The 16,606-nt window shown below is 43.7% G+C and overlaps 1 protein-coding gene across 2 annotated transcripts in view; it reads right to left on the bottom strand.

Moving 5' to 3' along the window:
• LOC137283164 (tyrosine-protein phosphatase non-receptor type 13-like) overlaps positions 1-16,606 on the bottom strand; it is a 313,874-nt gene that overhangs the window by 76,712 nt on the left and 220,556 nt on the right. For both annotated transcript variants that reach the window (XM_067814606.1, XM_067814607.1), the window contains 2 exons: positions 5,109-5,203; positions 3,978-4,416 (listed from right to left, as the gene is read on the bottom strand). In XM_067814606.1, the coding sequence (XP_067670707.1) occupies positions 3,978-4,416; positions 5,109-5,203 (534 nt within the window). The remainder of the gene's footprint in view (positions 1-3,977; positions 4,417-5,108; positions 5,204-16,606) is intronic.

Genomic DNA, 16,606 nt, shown 5'->3' with positions numbered 1-16,606 from the left:
CAGTTGGAGTATTTCTTGTTTCTGTCTTATTGGACTTCTGAGATTTATTTGAGTAGAAGTGAGGCATCTGTCGAATAATATTTGTCAAAATATCTATTGACTTGATCATCATGACCTTGCATGACTTGTGTGTAACATTTCTTCAATTCCTCCACCAAAGACCAACAGTGCCGACCAAGGGGCTCTAAGTAATCTGGTGAACCTGGTGAATCTCTCGCTCCAGGTGCATCATGACAATGGTCCTTGTCTCCTCAAGAGAGTAAGTCCTGCTGATGTAGATGCCAGATGCTCGGAGATGAAGTGCTAAAGCTTCTGAGAAGTAGAGCAGACAGGATCATCCAATCCTCCTTGGTAGTGGGGTTCTTGAATCTTGATATGAGTACCTTGTTAATAGCCCTGGGCCATGCCAGTCCAAAGAAGGTATGTGTAGTAGTGTCCAGCTGTGCCATCTTCTTATCCTCCACTTTATAAGATCTGTTCCAGGATTCACTGATGAGCTTAATAGTCCTCATTCAATGTCTGGGTCTGTCATAAATGGCTCTATATGGTGGAGAGGGAATCTTCTGGTGTTGAACAGTGGGATATGTTGATTCTGATATTTCATACCTTTACTAAGGCTGCGCTGAGACTGGTACCTTAGAGATTGGTTCAGTTTGTGGGAAGGTGAGTCAGTCAAAGTCTTCAACAACCTACAGGTGAGAGCTTCCTTAGATGGAGATCAAATCCATTGGTGATCCAGGAAGTTACTTCCGTGTCTGAGAAGATGACATCATCTTCTGAATCCGAAAACAGTCTATTAATTATCTCCCAATTTGAAGAGCCATGTCTGACTGTATCCATACATGAATCCTTTTGTAATCCTCCATGAGAGACTACATTTGCGTATTCATTCACCTGTGCTCCTCACAAGGAAGAAGATCTGTGTCTGACAGTGATGATGATCCGTATCTTTATCTATAGTGTCCTAGAGAAAGACTCAATGCACCACGGTAAATCCTTCCTGCTGGAGTGCTGTAGGTGCGTGGACGCTCCTTCCTGCACTGCTACAGCTGAGCCTTCGGAGGTGAAGAACTTCACGAATATGAGCATTCATGCATGCAATATTCTTCATCCGAGGGTGCTTGTGTAGCCAGGTGTGGTGTATAATGTCCAGCCACTGGGCTGCTAGTCACAACAAGCACAGTTCTAGATGAGTGATGAAATTTATTGCAGTGTCAAAGTTGTGAGGAAGGCTGAAAAGAAAGAACCTCCCTCCTGTAAGAGTTCATGCAGAATGCATCATTTAAGACAAATAATTTTAAAACTGGTGAAGCACATGGTTGAAGACCATGGGCTCAGTCAGAGTTACAATAGCTGGCAGATATTTAGGTAATGAATGAAATAATATTGTAATTAAATATGTTTTTTTTACAATTATGAAGCAGTGAGATACCCTTATACTAAATAATGTTTGTTTGCAGAACAAAGTATACAGAGATAAGAATACTGAAATCTTCCTCACCTGAAAAGAGAGAACCTCCCTCCTGTAAGAGTTCATGCAGAATGCATGAGGAGGGCAGGTGAGGAAGGAAGTTAGACAAGAGGACAAAAAGGCCAATCAAAAGACAGGTAGCATCTGACAGGTGTCAAAGGAAGTCAGATGATAGAAAGTTATGTCAGATGGTGGAAGTTTCTAAAAATAGAGAAGGGGAAGTCCAGGTGAAGCTGGAGACATCAGAGGCTGCTAAGGGTATTGAAGATTGTAGATGTTAGTGGCTGACATTCAGCTGTAGACAAGGACAACATAAAATAGCACGAAATGATGACAATGACAATATGTATGACAATATATATACATAATTTATGGATATGATGAAACTGTGGGGGGGATTATGAGAGGATGGTATTTCTGTGGTTACAACTAGTGGTTATATCCACCACCCTGCTACACTTGCATGACTGCCATGTCTTTACAGAAGGCGACTGTCTTCTGAGCAGCTCTCTCTTCATCTGTTCTGTGAATTGCTTCATAAACAGCCCTGGCTTGAAGTTTTGCAGAGTATGCTGAAAATGCTAAGGGGTTGATGATGTGTCTGAGAATGCTGAGGCCTCTTTAGATCTTCCTAGTGCCTGCGAAGAATTGTCATTGCTACCATCTCTGGTAACGTTGATAGAAGGACCTCTGTTGAGTGATGCACTGATCTTGTTGTCGTAGCCGCAGACCTCAATAATTTTCAGACATATTGATAATATATAGGGACAAAAAGTCATATACAGCAAAAATTTGGTTCAACTTAAAGGATCGAAAATTCAAAGGATTTGTGTCATACATGGACCCCAGGTGTTTCTACAACCATTCACTAGGGCGATGCAGGAGAGTGTGACAAGCATGGTCAGTCAAATGACCAAAAAAGGAGCCAAACTGTAAAGGGAAGCTATTCATGAGTGAGTGTGACTTCCGTCCTCCTCCAAAAAGGGAACTTCAAGGGATTTCATTCGCATAGTGGAAGAAGACAAGCAAAATAAGCTCAAGTCAGGACAAATAATGGTTAGGGGTAGATTATTCATTCGATTTGTGAGAACATTCCCATTCTTCTACCCTCACTCTGGGTGGACACACTCTATCATGACACCATGCAACATTCCCATTCTTCTACCCTCACTCTGTGTGTCATTCTTCTACCCTCACTCTGGGTGGACACACTCTATCATGACAGTGTGCAACACTCCCATTTTTCTACCCTCCCTTTGGTTGGACACACTCTATCATGACAGCATGCAACATTCCCATTTTTCTACCCTCCCTTTGGTTGGACAAACTCTATCATGACAGTGTGCAACATTCCCATTTTTCTACCCTCACACTGGGTGGACACACTCTATCATGACAGTGTTAAACATTCCCATTCTTCTACCCTCACTCTGGGTGGACACACTCTATCGTGACAGTGTACAACAATCTCAGTCTCCTACTCTTCCTTTGGGTGGACACACTCTATCATGACAATGTGCAAAAAATTTATTCTTCTACTCTGACTTTGGTTGGGCACACTCTATCAGGTAAGAGGGCAACATTCCCATTCGTCTACCCTCCCTTTGGTTGGACATACTCTATCATGACAGTATGCAACATTCTCATTCTTCTACCCTCCCTTTGGTTGGTCACACTCTATCATGACAGTGTGCAACATTCCCATTTTTCTACCCTCCTTTGGTTGGACATACTCTATCATGACAATGTGCAACACTCCCATTTTTCTACCCTCCCTTTGGTTGGACATACTCTATCATGACAGTATGCAACATTCTCATTCTTCTACCCTCACTCTGGGTGGACACACTCTATCATGACAGTGTGCAACACTCCCATTTTTCTACCCTCCCTTTGGTTGGACATACTCTATCATGATAGCATGCAACATTCCCATTCTTCTACCCTCCCTTTGGTTGGTCACACTCTATCATGACAGTGTGCAACATTCTTATTATTCTACTCTCCTTTGAGGGGACACACTCTATCATGACAGTGTGCAACATTCTTATTATTCTACTCTCCTTTGGGGGGACACACTCTATCATGACAGTGTGCAACATTCTTATTATTCTACTCTCCTTTGGGGGGACACACTCTATCATGACAGTGTGCAACATTCTTATTATTCTACTCTCCTTTGGGGGGACACACTCTATCATGACAGTGTGCAACATTCTTATTATTCTACTCTCCTTTGGGGGGACACACTCTATCATGACAGTGTGCAACATTCTTATTATTCTACTCTCCTTTGGTTGGTCACACTCTATCATGACAGTGTGCAACATTCTTATTATTCTACTCTCCTTTGGGGGGACATACTCTATCATGACAGTGTGCAACATTCTTATTATTCTACTCTCCTTTGGGGGGACACACTCTATCATGACAGTGTGCAACATTCTTATTATTCTACTCTCCTTTGGGGGGACACATGTTTGCTTGGAGGTTAACAATAACTTACCATGAACTCCTGAAGGGGATCTTCCTGCTCCACTTTGTCTGTCAAATGCTGCAGCAGGGCTAGAATCACATCTTCATCATCCTCGGCCATTGACACCAAAGGGAGAGAATTGAGCCACTCCTCTGTGATCATACTTGGAACAGTGAGGGGGAGTTTGCGAATTTCATTGAAATTTGAATCCCCTGCAAATAGTTTATAATCACTATCATCAAATAGTACAGTGACACCGTTTGTCTCCTGAGTATTGTCATATCCAGGATTGTCACCACCATCCAACCATGGTATCGGTTCCTCTTGGGCCATGAAATGGGTGGAATGCTTCTCAGCTGAGTTGACAGAGGAATGATCAGTAACATTCTTGCCCCAACTGTTCACATCTGTCTGTGCCACACCACTCACATCTGACTGGGCATCAGTGAAGCTTGGAATCTGACCTGGTCTAAAAATACAATGTATTCTTGTATCATCTGTCTCTCTGTCACAGATTGCAATGACTGTCTCAAATGTATCAATAAGTCCCATATTGTGTGCTACTGTCATGTTGTGTGGTACTAGCAATCTCAAAGTCAAGTAGACTTTGACAGCAGACACAACATGACAGTTGACTTTGATAGCAGCACACAACATGACACTAGAATTTGACAGCAGACACAACATGACAGTAGACTTTGATAGCACAACACAACATGACAGTAGACTTTGATCGTATCACACAACATGACACTAGACCTTGACAGTAGATACAACATGACAGTAGACTTTGATAGCAGCACAGTAGCACACAACATGACTGCTCCGGGGAAACCCACCAGCTGTGCTGTTGCCAAAGAAATCTTCAAATGTTGTAAACTTGCATTTGCTGCAAATCTTCTAATATTTCAGCTATAGTGGTACACACAAGCAAGGTTTTGGTTCAAATCTTCTAATATTTTGATGAAATTCACAAGCAAAGAGCTTAAGTAAGTCTTTCAGTGGTACAAAGTTTTAGGAACCCACAAGCTAAGGAGAGATTATCAGGGCAGTTTGTTCGTATATGGGGGTGATGGCCATAAACTGAAGAGGTTTGTGAACAGTGTTTCATAGCCATGTGGAAGACGTAATATCAGTATACACAGTATGGCATCTACTTACCTGGATATTGTAACTTCAACAGTCCCTGGTTTTGCCTTTCTGAGAATCTTCACAGCCTTCACATGGTTCATTCCAACCAGGGATTCCCCATTCACCTGCATGCAGAACATCAGATACTGTCAGACACCTCGGTGGACAAGTAAAACAGCTTCAGGTCACCTGATGATCATTTCAATGACAAAGGAAGAAAGGATACCTCTGTGGTCTGCACCATCCTTAATGGAGAGGCCAACAGTACACAACATCACCACCATGAAAATAATTCTTAGAATACTTCCTCACTGCCTCCAGTCATTTAACCACAAGTGAAACTTCAATAAGGTTTTCAAAGTCTACACATTTGTGTCATCTTTTCACAAAGTGGCTCTCCAACTATTATCTGCAGGAGTTATTTCCCTATCAGTTGTGCACACACCCTGTAATATGCCCTGTTGGTGACGTGATTGTTACTTTTAGTGATACGTACAGTCAAGTCTCGTTAATCCGACATTGTATTGCCATAATGATGTCATGTATTTAGTATCAATAACAATCAATACATGAAATGAAATGAAAATGTAATGGAGCAAGGAAAACACTGTAAACTTTCAAAATAATATCTCTTCAATCTTTTTTTTAATGTTGAAAGCAAAAATTATGTTATTATTAATCAAAGTTGAACAGACATTTACTTTGTCAAAAATTATTCTATTAAATGATAAGTCAAATAAATTAAATACTGTAATTGGCTATTGTGTAAATACATGTTTTCTGAGGGAGGGGTGCAGTTTAGGTACAACAGGTTGTTACTTGATATTTTCTGGGTTATCACTGAATGAGTACAATTTTTATACAGATTATACAGATGAGGTTAAGTTCAACTGTTTATCATCATGAGAGCATGTTCTTCTACATTCTTCTGATGTCATTCATGGCAAGATGTCTAGACAACCTTGCAAACATGCAAAGAGAAAATCACCACCACAACTGAAAGCATTATGAAAGATGGATGTAAAAAAATATAGAAAACAGACTTTCAACTGCAACATAATCTTTGCAGCTCATGACATATACTTACAAAGATCCTGTGTCGAGTAAATGCATACGCTTCCTCTCCACTTTCTATACCCTGAGTAACAACCCTCATAGATGTGTGTGACTCAGCCAGTCAAATTGTTTCGCCACCATTGTTTCAATACTATTCCAATGATAAAATATGTGATCCAACATGGATGTATCCATCCCTGACTCCTTCAATCCCAATAGCTCCACAGCTTCAATGCCTTTGAGCAATGTCTAAGACATACTGACATATCTGTAACTGTTTGTTGTCAAAATATCAAACGTTTAAGTGCAAAAGACAATATTTTGATGATTTAACCTTACTTGCCATGGTAACAACCCGTAACATGCATATTCACAATCTGGACCACAGTTAACTCATTAAGGCCGAGAGACGCGTATGTGCGGCAAATTAATTAGTTTCTCACAGCGAAAGCTGCATATTGGCGGTAATAAAAAGCACCTCTTATTCAGCGAGAGCCGCACATGTGCATTTTAAATTTTAAATTTGTACTGTACCTATTATTTCAATCAATCTAGTAGTACTGATCAAAGACTAGCTTTTCTTATGAGAGAGGTTACACTCTGTGTTAATCAGAAGAACTATTAAAGTGTTTAGATAACAATTGCTAGCTATGTCATATGCTTATACAGGTAAATGAACACGTCTGCAAGAAAGGGGATTATAAGATGTTGTTACAGGAGATAAGTGTTTGTTACTCGTCATTGGGAGTGAATACGAACATACTATTTTTGCACATTGAGTTAATGGTGACACGGTTACAAAACCTTCTTCTAAATTAAATCATTCATTTGTTGTAATAGTTTTTATAATGAATCGTAGATATAAATAGCAATACTGTATTACACCCATTTTCGTATAGATTTGAAACAAACCAAGTTACTAATTTAGACCTAATAGTATAGGGAATGGGGGTTCTGGGGCGCAGAGCAAAATCACCTGCAAATTTGCAGGGAAATCCGGAAGTACACCCACATCTAGTACTAACATACAACCACTTTTCGATCTACAAAAAACATCCACATATAAATTTGACAGAGGTGAGTAACTCTATCAAATTTGTAGGGGATACCACAATAAAGGCACTTTAATCTTCAATGTTTTATAAGCTTTCAACCACTCCAAAGTGACCCACTCACTTTGTTCTATGTGGGGTGTCTCCCCAACAACGGGTGAATGGGTTAATAACTTCAGGAAGTTATAACACACCCACATACTATTGACTAATAAAGGCTGGGCTGTTGACCAGATTAACATAGATATAGCAAACTATGTACTGTTTACTCTGTTATGATATGGGTCTCGGGTCCAAGTGAGGGTACCAGTGAAATCCCTTATCTAACTGGCATGCTGGTTTGTTTGGGGAATTAACTCAGCAAAGAGTCCGAAGTCGCAAAAAGCTAATTACAATTATATTTACAAGAGACAGAGTAACAAGGGTGGCCACAGAGAGTTGGTACAACCCTCTGGGCTGAGGGCTACAGCTGACCTGTGTTGGGAGTCTAAACCCTACTGCTGTACAAATGAAGTTGGAGACTATTTAACTACAATATAAAAAATACAAAGATTCTGATTTGCTGACTGATACAAAAATGGGTGTAACCTACAATAGCCAATGAAATACGGAATAAACAAAATGGGGTGTGTCCTACCATTACAACTTCAGTGACCAGACAGGGGGAGTACTTAATCTTTTAATCCTATTATCTAAGTGACATTAATCTTGTTGGCACATTTACTGGATGCTTGATTGCTTACTCTGGGCTGGATCTTTAACGACCCTTAACTGGTGTTTGCATAATGCTATTTTACTGTAGGTCATGGCATGTTTACCTCATCAAAGCAGTTTATTAACCTGTCTAGACATAACCCTTGTCTTAGTGAATGGTTTGTCTTACAGTGGTGTTCTGATTACCTCAGGCTAGGATTTTAACTATGAAATTGTGTGGTCATAACTTATACCTTTTTCAATAGAATTTCTGTGAGATAAGCTTTACTACTTTTGAGAGGAGTCTTGTCTAAGCTATTACTGATACATGATGAAACTAATATTCTATATTCATATTTTCCTAATATTTGAATGCTAATATATTGCTTGTACTCGTTACAATTTATAATGAATTTTGGTATGAATTATAATTTCATGGTATGAATTATCATTTCATGATAACTCCCTAAATATTTCAATACTATGGATAGAAAAAATATCACATAGCACAAGCTCAATATATGAAAATTCGAGGGGCTTCAGACAAGGGGGGCTACCTCTCACAACACCAATGAGGGCCGCTTCTGAAGTAGAAAAAATGGTAGGTGTTTCACATGTATTTCTCTCTGACCGAGAGAAACAAATCCTGGACCGATCAGGCATCTACGAATGATACCAAATTCCAAAGCAATTTCTAGAACTCTATTTGTGCATCTTCCATGAGTATGTTGAAAACGGAGAAGTAATTGATTTCGTTCACCTCTTCCAACCAAACCAATTTCACACAGTTAATGGTAAACTGCGGGTTATACTCTCAAACTGCTCGGAGCCTGACAATAATGCTTTACTCTTAACCAAGGCTGCCCTCTAATTTTTTATGGAGATAACACAACATGTACGTGTGGTGCAACTAACCACCCCGTTGGAAGCAAGCAATGTGTTTTAGAGAAATACATGTGAAACACCTACCATTTTTTCTACTTCAGAAGCGTTTGCCCACCTACATCATACCTGTAGAGAGGTAGGTTTGCCTACCTGCATCCTACATAAATGGAGAGACCTGTAGAGAGGTAGGTTTGCCTACCTGCATCCTACATAAATGGAGAGACCTGTAGAGAGGTAGGTTTGCCTACCTGCATCCTACATAATGGAGAGACCAGCAGTGAGGTAGGTTTGCCTACCTGCATCCTACATAATGGAGAGACCTGTAGAGAGGTAGGTTTGCCTACCTGCATCCTACATAATGGAGACACCTGCAGTGAGGTAGGTTTGCCTACCTGCATCCTACATAATGGAGAGACCTGCAGAGAGGTAGGTTTGCCTACCTGCATCCTACATAATGGAGAGACCTGTAGAGAGGTAGGTTTGCCTACCTGCATCCTACATAATGGAGAGACCTGTAGAGAGGTAGGTTTGCCTACCTGCATCCTACATAATGGAGAGACCTGCAGTGAGGTAGGTTTGCCTACCTGCATCCTACATAATGGAGAGACCTGTAGAGAGGTAGGTTTGCCTACCTGCATCCTACATAATGGAGAGACCTGTAGAGAGGTAGGTTTGCCTACCTGCATCCTACATAATGGAGAGACCTGTAGAGAGGTAGGTTTGCCTACCTGCATCCTACATAATGGAGAGACCTGTAGAGAGGTAGGTTTGCCTACCTGCATCCTACATAATGGAGAGACCTGCAGTGAGGTAGGTTTGCCTACCTGCATCCTACATAATGGAGAGACCTGTAGAGAGGTAGGTATGGCTACCTGCATCCTACATAATGGAGAGACCTGCAGTGAGGCAGGTTTGCCTACCTGCATCCTACATAATGGAGAGACCTGCAGTGAGGTAGGTTTGCCTACCTGCATCCTACATAATGGAGAGACCTGCAGTGAGGTAGGTTTGCCTACCTGCATCCTACATAATGGAGAGACCTGTAGAGAGGTAGGTATGCCTACCTGCATCCTACATAATGGAGAGACCTGCAGTGAGGTAGGTTTGCCTACCTGCATCCTACATAATGGAGAGACCTGCAGTGAGGTAGGTTTGCCTACCTGCATCCTACATAATGGAGAGACCTGCAGTGAGGTAGGTTTGCCTACCTGCATCCTACATAATGGAGAGACCTGTAGAGAGGTAGGTTTGCCTACCTGCATCCTACATAATGGAGAGACCTGTAGAGAGGTAGGTTTGCCTACCTGCATCCTACATAATGGAGAGACCTGCAGTGAGGTAGGTTTGCCTACCTGCATCCTACATAATGGAGAGACCTGTAGAGAGGTAGGTTTGCCTACCTGCATCCTACATAATGGAGAGACCTGCAGTGAGGTAGGTTTGCCTACCTGCATCCTACATAATGGAGAGACCTGTAGAGAGGTAGGTTTGCCTACCTGCATCCTACATAATGGAGAGACCTGTAGAGAGGTAGGTTTGCCTACCTGCATCCTACATAATGGAGAGACCTGTAGTGAGGTAGGTTTGCCTATCTGCATCCTACATAATGGAGAGACCTGTAGAGAGGTAGGTTTGCCTACCTGCATCCTACATAATGGAGAGACCTGTAGAGAGGTAGGTTTGCCTACCTGCATCCTACATAATGGAGAGACCTGTAGTGAGGTAGGTTTGCCTACCTGCATCATTCATAATGGAGAGACCTGCAGTGAGGTAGGTTTGCCTACCTGCATCCTACATAATGGAGAGACCTGTAGAGAGGTAGGTTTGCCTACCTGCATCCTACATAATGCAGAGACCTGTAGTGAGGTAGGTTTGCCTACCTGCATCCTACATAATGGAGAGACCTGTAGAGAGGTAGGTTTGCCTACCTGCATCCTACATAATGGAGAGACCTGTAGTGAGGTAGGTTTGCCTATCTGCATCCTACATAATGGAGAGACCTGTAGAGAGGTAGGTTTGCCTACCTGCATCCTACATAATGCAGAGACCTGTAGAGAGGTAGGTTTGCCTACCTGCATCCTACATAATGGAGAGACCTGAAGAGAGGTAGGTTTGCCTACCTGCATCCTACATAATGGAGAGACCTGTAGAGAGGTAGGTTTGCCTATCTGCATCCTACATAATGGAGAGACCTGTAGTGAGGTAGGTTTGCCTACCTGCATCCTACATAATGGAGAGACCAGCAGTGAGGTAGGTTTGCCTACCTGCATCCTACATAATGGAGAGACCTGTAGAGAGGTAGGTTTGCCTACCTGCATCCTACATAATGGAGAGACCTGTAGTGAGGTAGGTTTGCCTATCTGCATCCTACATAATGGAGAGACCTGTAGAGAGGTAGGTTTGCCTACCTGCATCCTACATAATGGAGAGACCTGTAGAGAGGTAGGTTTGCCTACCTGCATCCTACATAATGGAGAGACCTGTAGTGAGGTAGGTTTGCCTACCTGCATCATTCATAATGGAGAGACCTGCAGTGAGGTAGGTTTGCCTACCTGCATCCTACATAATGGAGAGACCTGTAGAGAGGTAGGTTTGCCTACCTGCATCCTACATAATGGAGAGACCTGTAGTGAGGTAGGTTTGCCTACCTGCATCCTACATAATGAAGAGACCTGTAGAGAGGTAGGTTTGCCTACCTGCATCCTACATAATGGAGAGACCTGTAGTGAGGTAGGTTTGCCTATCTGCATCCTACATAATGGAGAGACCTGTAGAGAGGTAGGTTTGCCTACCTGCATCCTACATAATGGAGAGACCTGTAGAGAGGTAGGTTTGCCTACCTGCATCCTACATAATGGAGAGACCTGTAGAGAGGTAGGTTTGCCTACCTGCATCCTACATAATGGAGAGACCTGTAGAGAGGTAGGTTTGCCTATCTGCATCCTACATAATGGAGAGACCTGTAGTGAGGTAGGTTTGCCTACCTGCATCCTACATAATGCAGAGACCTGCAGTGAGGTAGGTTTGCCTACCTGCATCCTACATAATGGAGAGACCTGTAGAGAGGTAGGTTTGCCTACCTGCACCATTCATAATGGAGACACCTGCAGTGAGGTAGGTTTGCCTACCTGCATCCTACATAATGGAGAGACCTGTAGAGAGGTAGGTTTGCCAACCTGCATCATTCATAAAGGAGAGACCTGGAGAGAGGTAGGTTTGCCTACCTGCATCCTACATAATGGAGAGACCTGTAGAGAGGTAGGTTTGCCTACCTGCATCCTACATAATGCAGAGACCTGTAGTGAGGTAGGTTTGCCTACCTGCATCCTACATAATGGAGAGACCTGTAGTGAGGTAGGTTTGCCTACCTGCATCCTACATAATGGAGACACCTGCAGTGAGGTAGGTTTGCCTACCTGCATCCTACATAATGGAGAGACCTGTAGAGAGGTAGGTTTGCCTACCTGCATCCTACATAATGGAGAGACCTGGAGAGAGGTAGGTTTGCCTATCTGCATCCTACATAATGGAGAGACCTGTAGAGAGGTAGGTTTGCCTACCTGCATCATTCATAATGGAGAGACCTGTAGTGAGGTAGGTTTGCCTATCTGCATCCTACATAATGGAGAGACCTGCAGTGAGGTAGGTTTGCCTACCTGCATCCTACATAATGGAGAGACCTGCAGTGAGGTAGGTTTGCCTACCTGCATCCTACATAATGGAGAGACCTGCAGTGAGGTAGGTTTGCCTACCTGCATCCTACATAATGGAGAGACCTGTAGAGAGGTAGGTATGCCTACCTGCATCCTACATAATGGAGAGACCTGCAGTGAGCTAGGTTTGCCTACCTGCATCCTACATAATGGAGAGACCTGCAGTGAGGTAGGTTTGCCTACCTGCATCCTACATAATGGAGAGACCTGCAGTGAGGTAGGTTTGCCTACCTGCATCCTACATAATGGAGAGACCTGTAGAGAGGTAGGTTTGCCTACCTGCATCCTACATAATGGAGAGACCTGTAGAGAGGTAGGTTTGCCTACCTGCATCCTACATAATGGAGAGACCTGCAGTGAGGTAGGTTTGCCTACCTGCATCCTACATAATGGAGAGACCTGTAGAGAGGTAGGTTTGCCTACCTGCATCCTACATAATGGAGAGACCTGGAGACAGGTTAGTTTGCCTACCTGCATCCTATATAATGGAGAGACCTGTAAAGAGGTAGGTTTGCCTACCTGCATCATTCATAATGGAGAGACCTGTAGAGAGGTAGGTTTGCCTACCTGCATCATTCATAATGGAGAGACCTGAAGAGAGGTAGGTTTGCCTACCTGCATCATACATAATGGAGAGACCTGTAGAGAGGTAGGTTTGCCTACCTGCATCCTACATAATGGAGACACCTGCAGTGAGGTAGGTTTGCCTACCTGCATCCTACATAATGGAGAGACCTGCAGTGAGGTAGGTTTGCCTACCTGCATCCTACATAATGGAGAGACCTGCAGTGAGGTAGGTTTGCCTACCTGCATCCTACATAATGGAGAGACCTGTAGAGAGGTAGGTTTGCCTACCTGCATCCTACATAATGGAGAGACCTGTAGAGAGGTAGGTTTGCCTACCTGCATCCTACATAATGGAGAGACCTGGAGACAGGTTAGTTTGCCTACCTGCATCCTATATAATGGAGAGACCTGCAGTGAGGTAGGTTTGCCTACCTGCATCCTACATAATGGAGAGACCTGCAGTGAGGTAGGTTTGCCTACCTGCATCCTACATAATGGAGAGACCTGCAGTGAGGTAGGTTTGCCTACCTGCATCCTACATAATGGAGAGACCTGTAGAGAGGTAGGTATGCCTACCTGCATCCTACATAATGGAGAGACCTGCAGTGAGCTAGGTTTGCCTACCTGCATCCTACATAATGGAGAGACCTGCAGTGAGGTAGGTTTGCCTACCTGCATCCTACATAATGGAGAGACCTGCAGTGAGGTAGGTTTGCCTACCTGCATCCTACATAATGGAGAGACCTGTAGAGAGGTAGGTTTGCCTACCTGCATCCTACATAATGGAGAGACCTGTAGAGAGGTAGGTTTGCCTACCTGCATCCTACATAATGGAGAGACCTGCAGTGAGGTAGGTTTGCCTACCTGCATCCTACATAATGGAGAGACCTGTAGAGAGGTAGGTTTGCCTACCTGCATCCTACATAATGGAGAGACCTGCAGTGAGGTAGGTTTGCCTACCTGCATCCTACATAATGGAGAGACCTGTAGAGAGGTAGGTTTGCCTACCTGCATCCTACATAATGGAGAGACCTGGAGACAGGTTAGTTTGCCTACCTGCATCCTATATAATGGAGAGACCTGTAAAGAGGTAGGTTTGCCTACCTGCATCATTCATAATGGAGAGACCTGTAGAGAGGTAGGTTTGCCTACCTGCATCATTCATAATGGAGAGACCTGAAGAGAGGTAGGTTTGCCTACCTGCATCATACATAATGGAGAGACCTGTAGAGAGGTAGGTTTGCCTACCTGCATCCTACATAATGGAGACACCTGCAGTGAGGTAGGTTTGCCTACCTGCATCCTACATAATGGAGAGACCTGCAGTGAGGTAGGTTTGCCTACCTGCATCCTACATAATGGAGAGACCTGCAGTGAGGTAGGTTTGCCTACCTGCATCCTACATAATGGAGAGACCTGTAGAGAGGTAGGTTTGCCTACCTGCATCCTACATAATGGAGAGACCTGTAGAGAGGTAGGTTTGCCTACCTGCATCCTACATAATGGAGAGACCTGCAGTGAGGTAGGTTTGCCTACCTGCATCCTACATAATGGAGAGACCTGCAGTGAGGTAGGTTTGCCTACCTGCATCCTACATAATGGAGAGACCTGTAGAGAGGTAGGTTTGCCTACCTGCATCCTACATAATGGAGAGACCTGTAGAGAGGTAGGTTTGCCTACCTGCATCCTACATAATGGAGAGACCTGGAGACAGGTTAGTTTGCCTACCTGCATCCTATATAATGGAGAGACCTGTAAAGAGGTAGGTTTGCCTACCTGCATCATTCATAATGGAGAGACCTGTAGAGAGGTAGGTTTGCCTACCTGCATCATTCATAATGGAGAGACCTGAAGAGAGGTAGGTTTGCCTACCTGCATCATACATAATGGAGAGACCTGTAGAGAGGTAGGTTTGCCTACCTGCATCCTACATAATGGAGACACCTGCAGTGAGGTAGGTTTGCCTACCTGCATCCTACATAATGGAGAGACCTGCAGTGAGGTAGGTTTGCCCACCTGCATCCTACATAATGGAGAGACCTGCAGTGAGGTAGGTTTGCCTATCTGCATCCTACATAATGGAGAGACCTGTAGAGAGGTAGGTTTGCCTACCTGCATCCTACATAATGGAGAGACCTGCAGTGAGGTAGGTTTGCCTACCTGCATCCTACATAATGGAGAGACCTGCAGTGAGGTAGGTTTGCCTACCTGCATCCTACATAATGCAGAGACCTGTAGTGAGGTAGGTTTGCCTACCTGCATCCTACATAATGGAGAGACCTGTAGTGAGGTAGGTTTGCCTATCTGCATCCTACATAATGGAGAGACCTGCAGTGAGGTAGGTTTGCCTACCTGCATCCTACATAATGGAGAGACCTGTAGAGAGGTAGGTTTGCCTACCTGCATCCTACATAATGGAGAGACCTGGAGACAGGTTGGTTTGCCTACCAGCATCATAATTAATGGAGAGACATGGAGCGAGGTAGGTTTGCCTACCTGCATCATTCATAATGGAGAGACCTGTAGAGAGGTAGGTTTGCCTACCTGCATCATTCATAATGGAGAGACCTGTAGAGAGGTAGGTTTGCCTACCTGCATCATTCATAATGGAGAGACCTGTAGAGAGGTAGGTTTGCCTATCTGCATCCTACATAATGGAGAGACCTGGAGACAGGTTAGTTTCCCTACCAGGATCATAATTAATGGAGAGACCTGTAGAGAGGTAGGTTTGCCTATCTGCATCCTACATAATGGAGAGACCTGTAGAGAGGTAGGTTTGCCTATCTGCATCCTACATAATGGAGAGACCTGTAGAGAGGTAGGTTTGCCTACCTGCATCCTACATAATGGAGAGACCTGTAGAGAGGTAGGTTTGCCTACCTGCATCATTCACAATGGAGAGACCTGTAGTGAGGTAGGTTTGCCTACCTGCATCCTACATAATGGAGAGACCTGTAGAGAGGTAGGTTTGCCTACCTGCATCCTACATAATGGAGAGACCTGTAGAGAGGTAGGTTTGCCTATCTGCATCCTACATAATGGAGAGACCTGGAGACAGGTTAGTTTGCCTACCAGCATCATAATTAATGGAGAGACCTGTAGAGAGGTAGGTTTGCCTACCTGCATCCTACATAATGGAGAGACCTGGAGACAGGTTAGTTTGCCTACCTGCATCCTACATAATGGAGAGACCTGCAGTGAGGTAGGTTTGCCTACCTGCATCCTACATAATGGAGAGACCTGTAGAGAGGTAGGTTTGCCTACCTGCATCCTACATAATGGAGAGACCTGGAGAGAGGTAGGTTTGCCTATCTGCATCCTACAAAATGGAGAGACCTGTAGAGAGGTAGGTTTGCCTACCTGCATCATTCATAATGGAGAGACCTGTAGTGAGGTAGGTTTGCCTACCTGCATCCTACATAATGGAGAGACCTGTAGAGAGGTAGGTTTGCCTACCTGCATCCTACATAATGGAGAGACCTGGAGAGAGGTAGGTTTGCCTATCTGCATCCTACAAAATGGAGAGACCTGTAGAGAGGTAGGTTTGCCTACCTGCATCATT

This window comes from Haliotis asinina, chromosome 5 (genome assembly GCF_037392515.1).
Source record: "Haliotis asinina isolate JCU_RB_2024 chromosome 5, JCU_Hal_asi_v2, whole genome shotgun sequence".
NCBI lineage: Eukaryota > Metazoa > Mollusca > Gastropoda > Lepetellida > Haliotidae > Haliotis > Haliotis asinina.
Note: the sequence above shows the minus strand (reverse complement) of the source record. Positions and strands in the feature narration are given on the sequence as shown.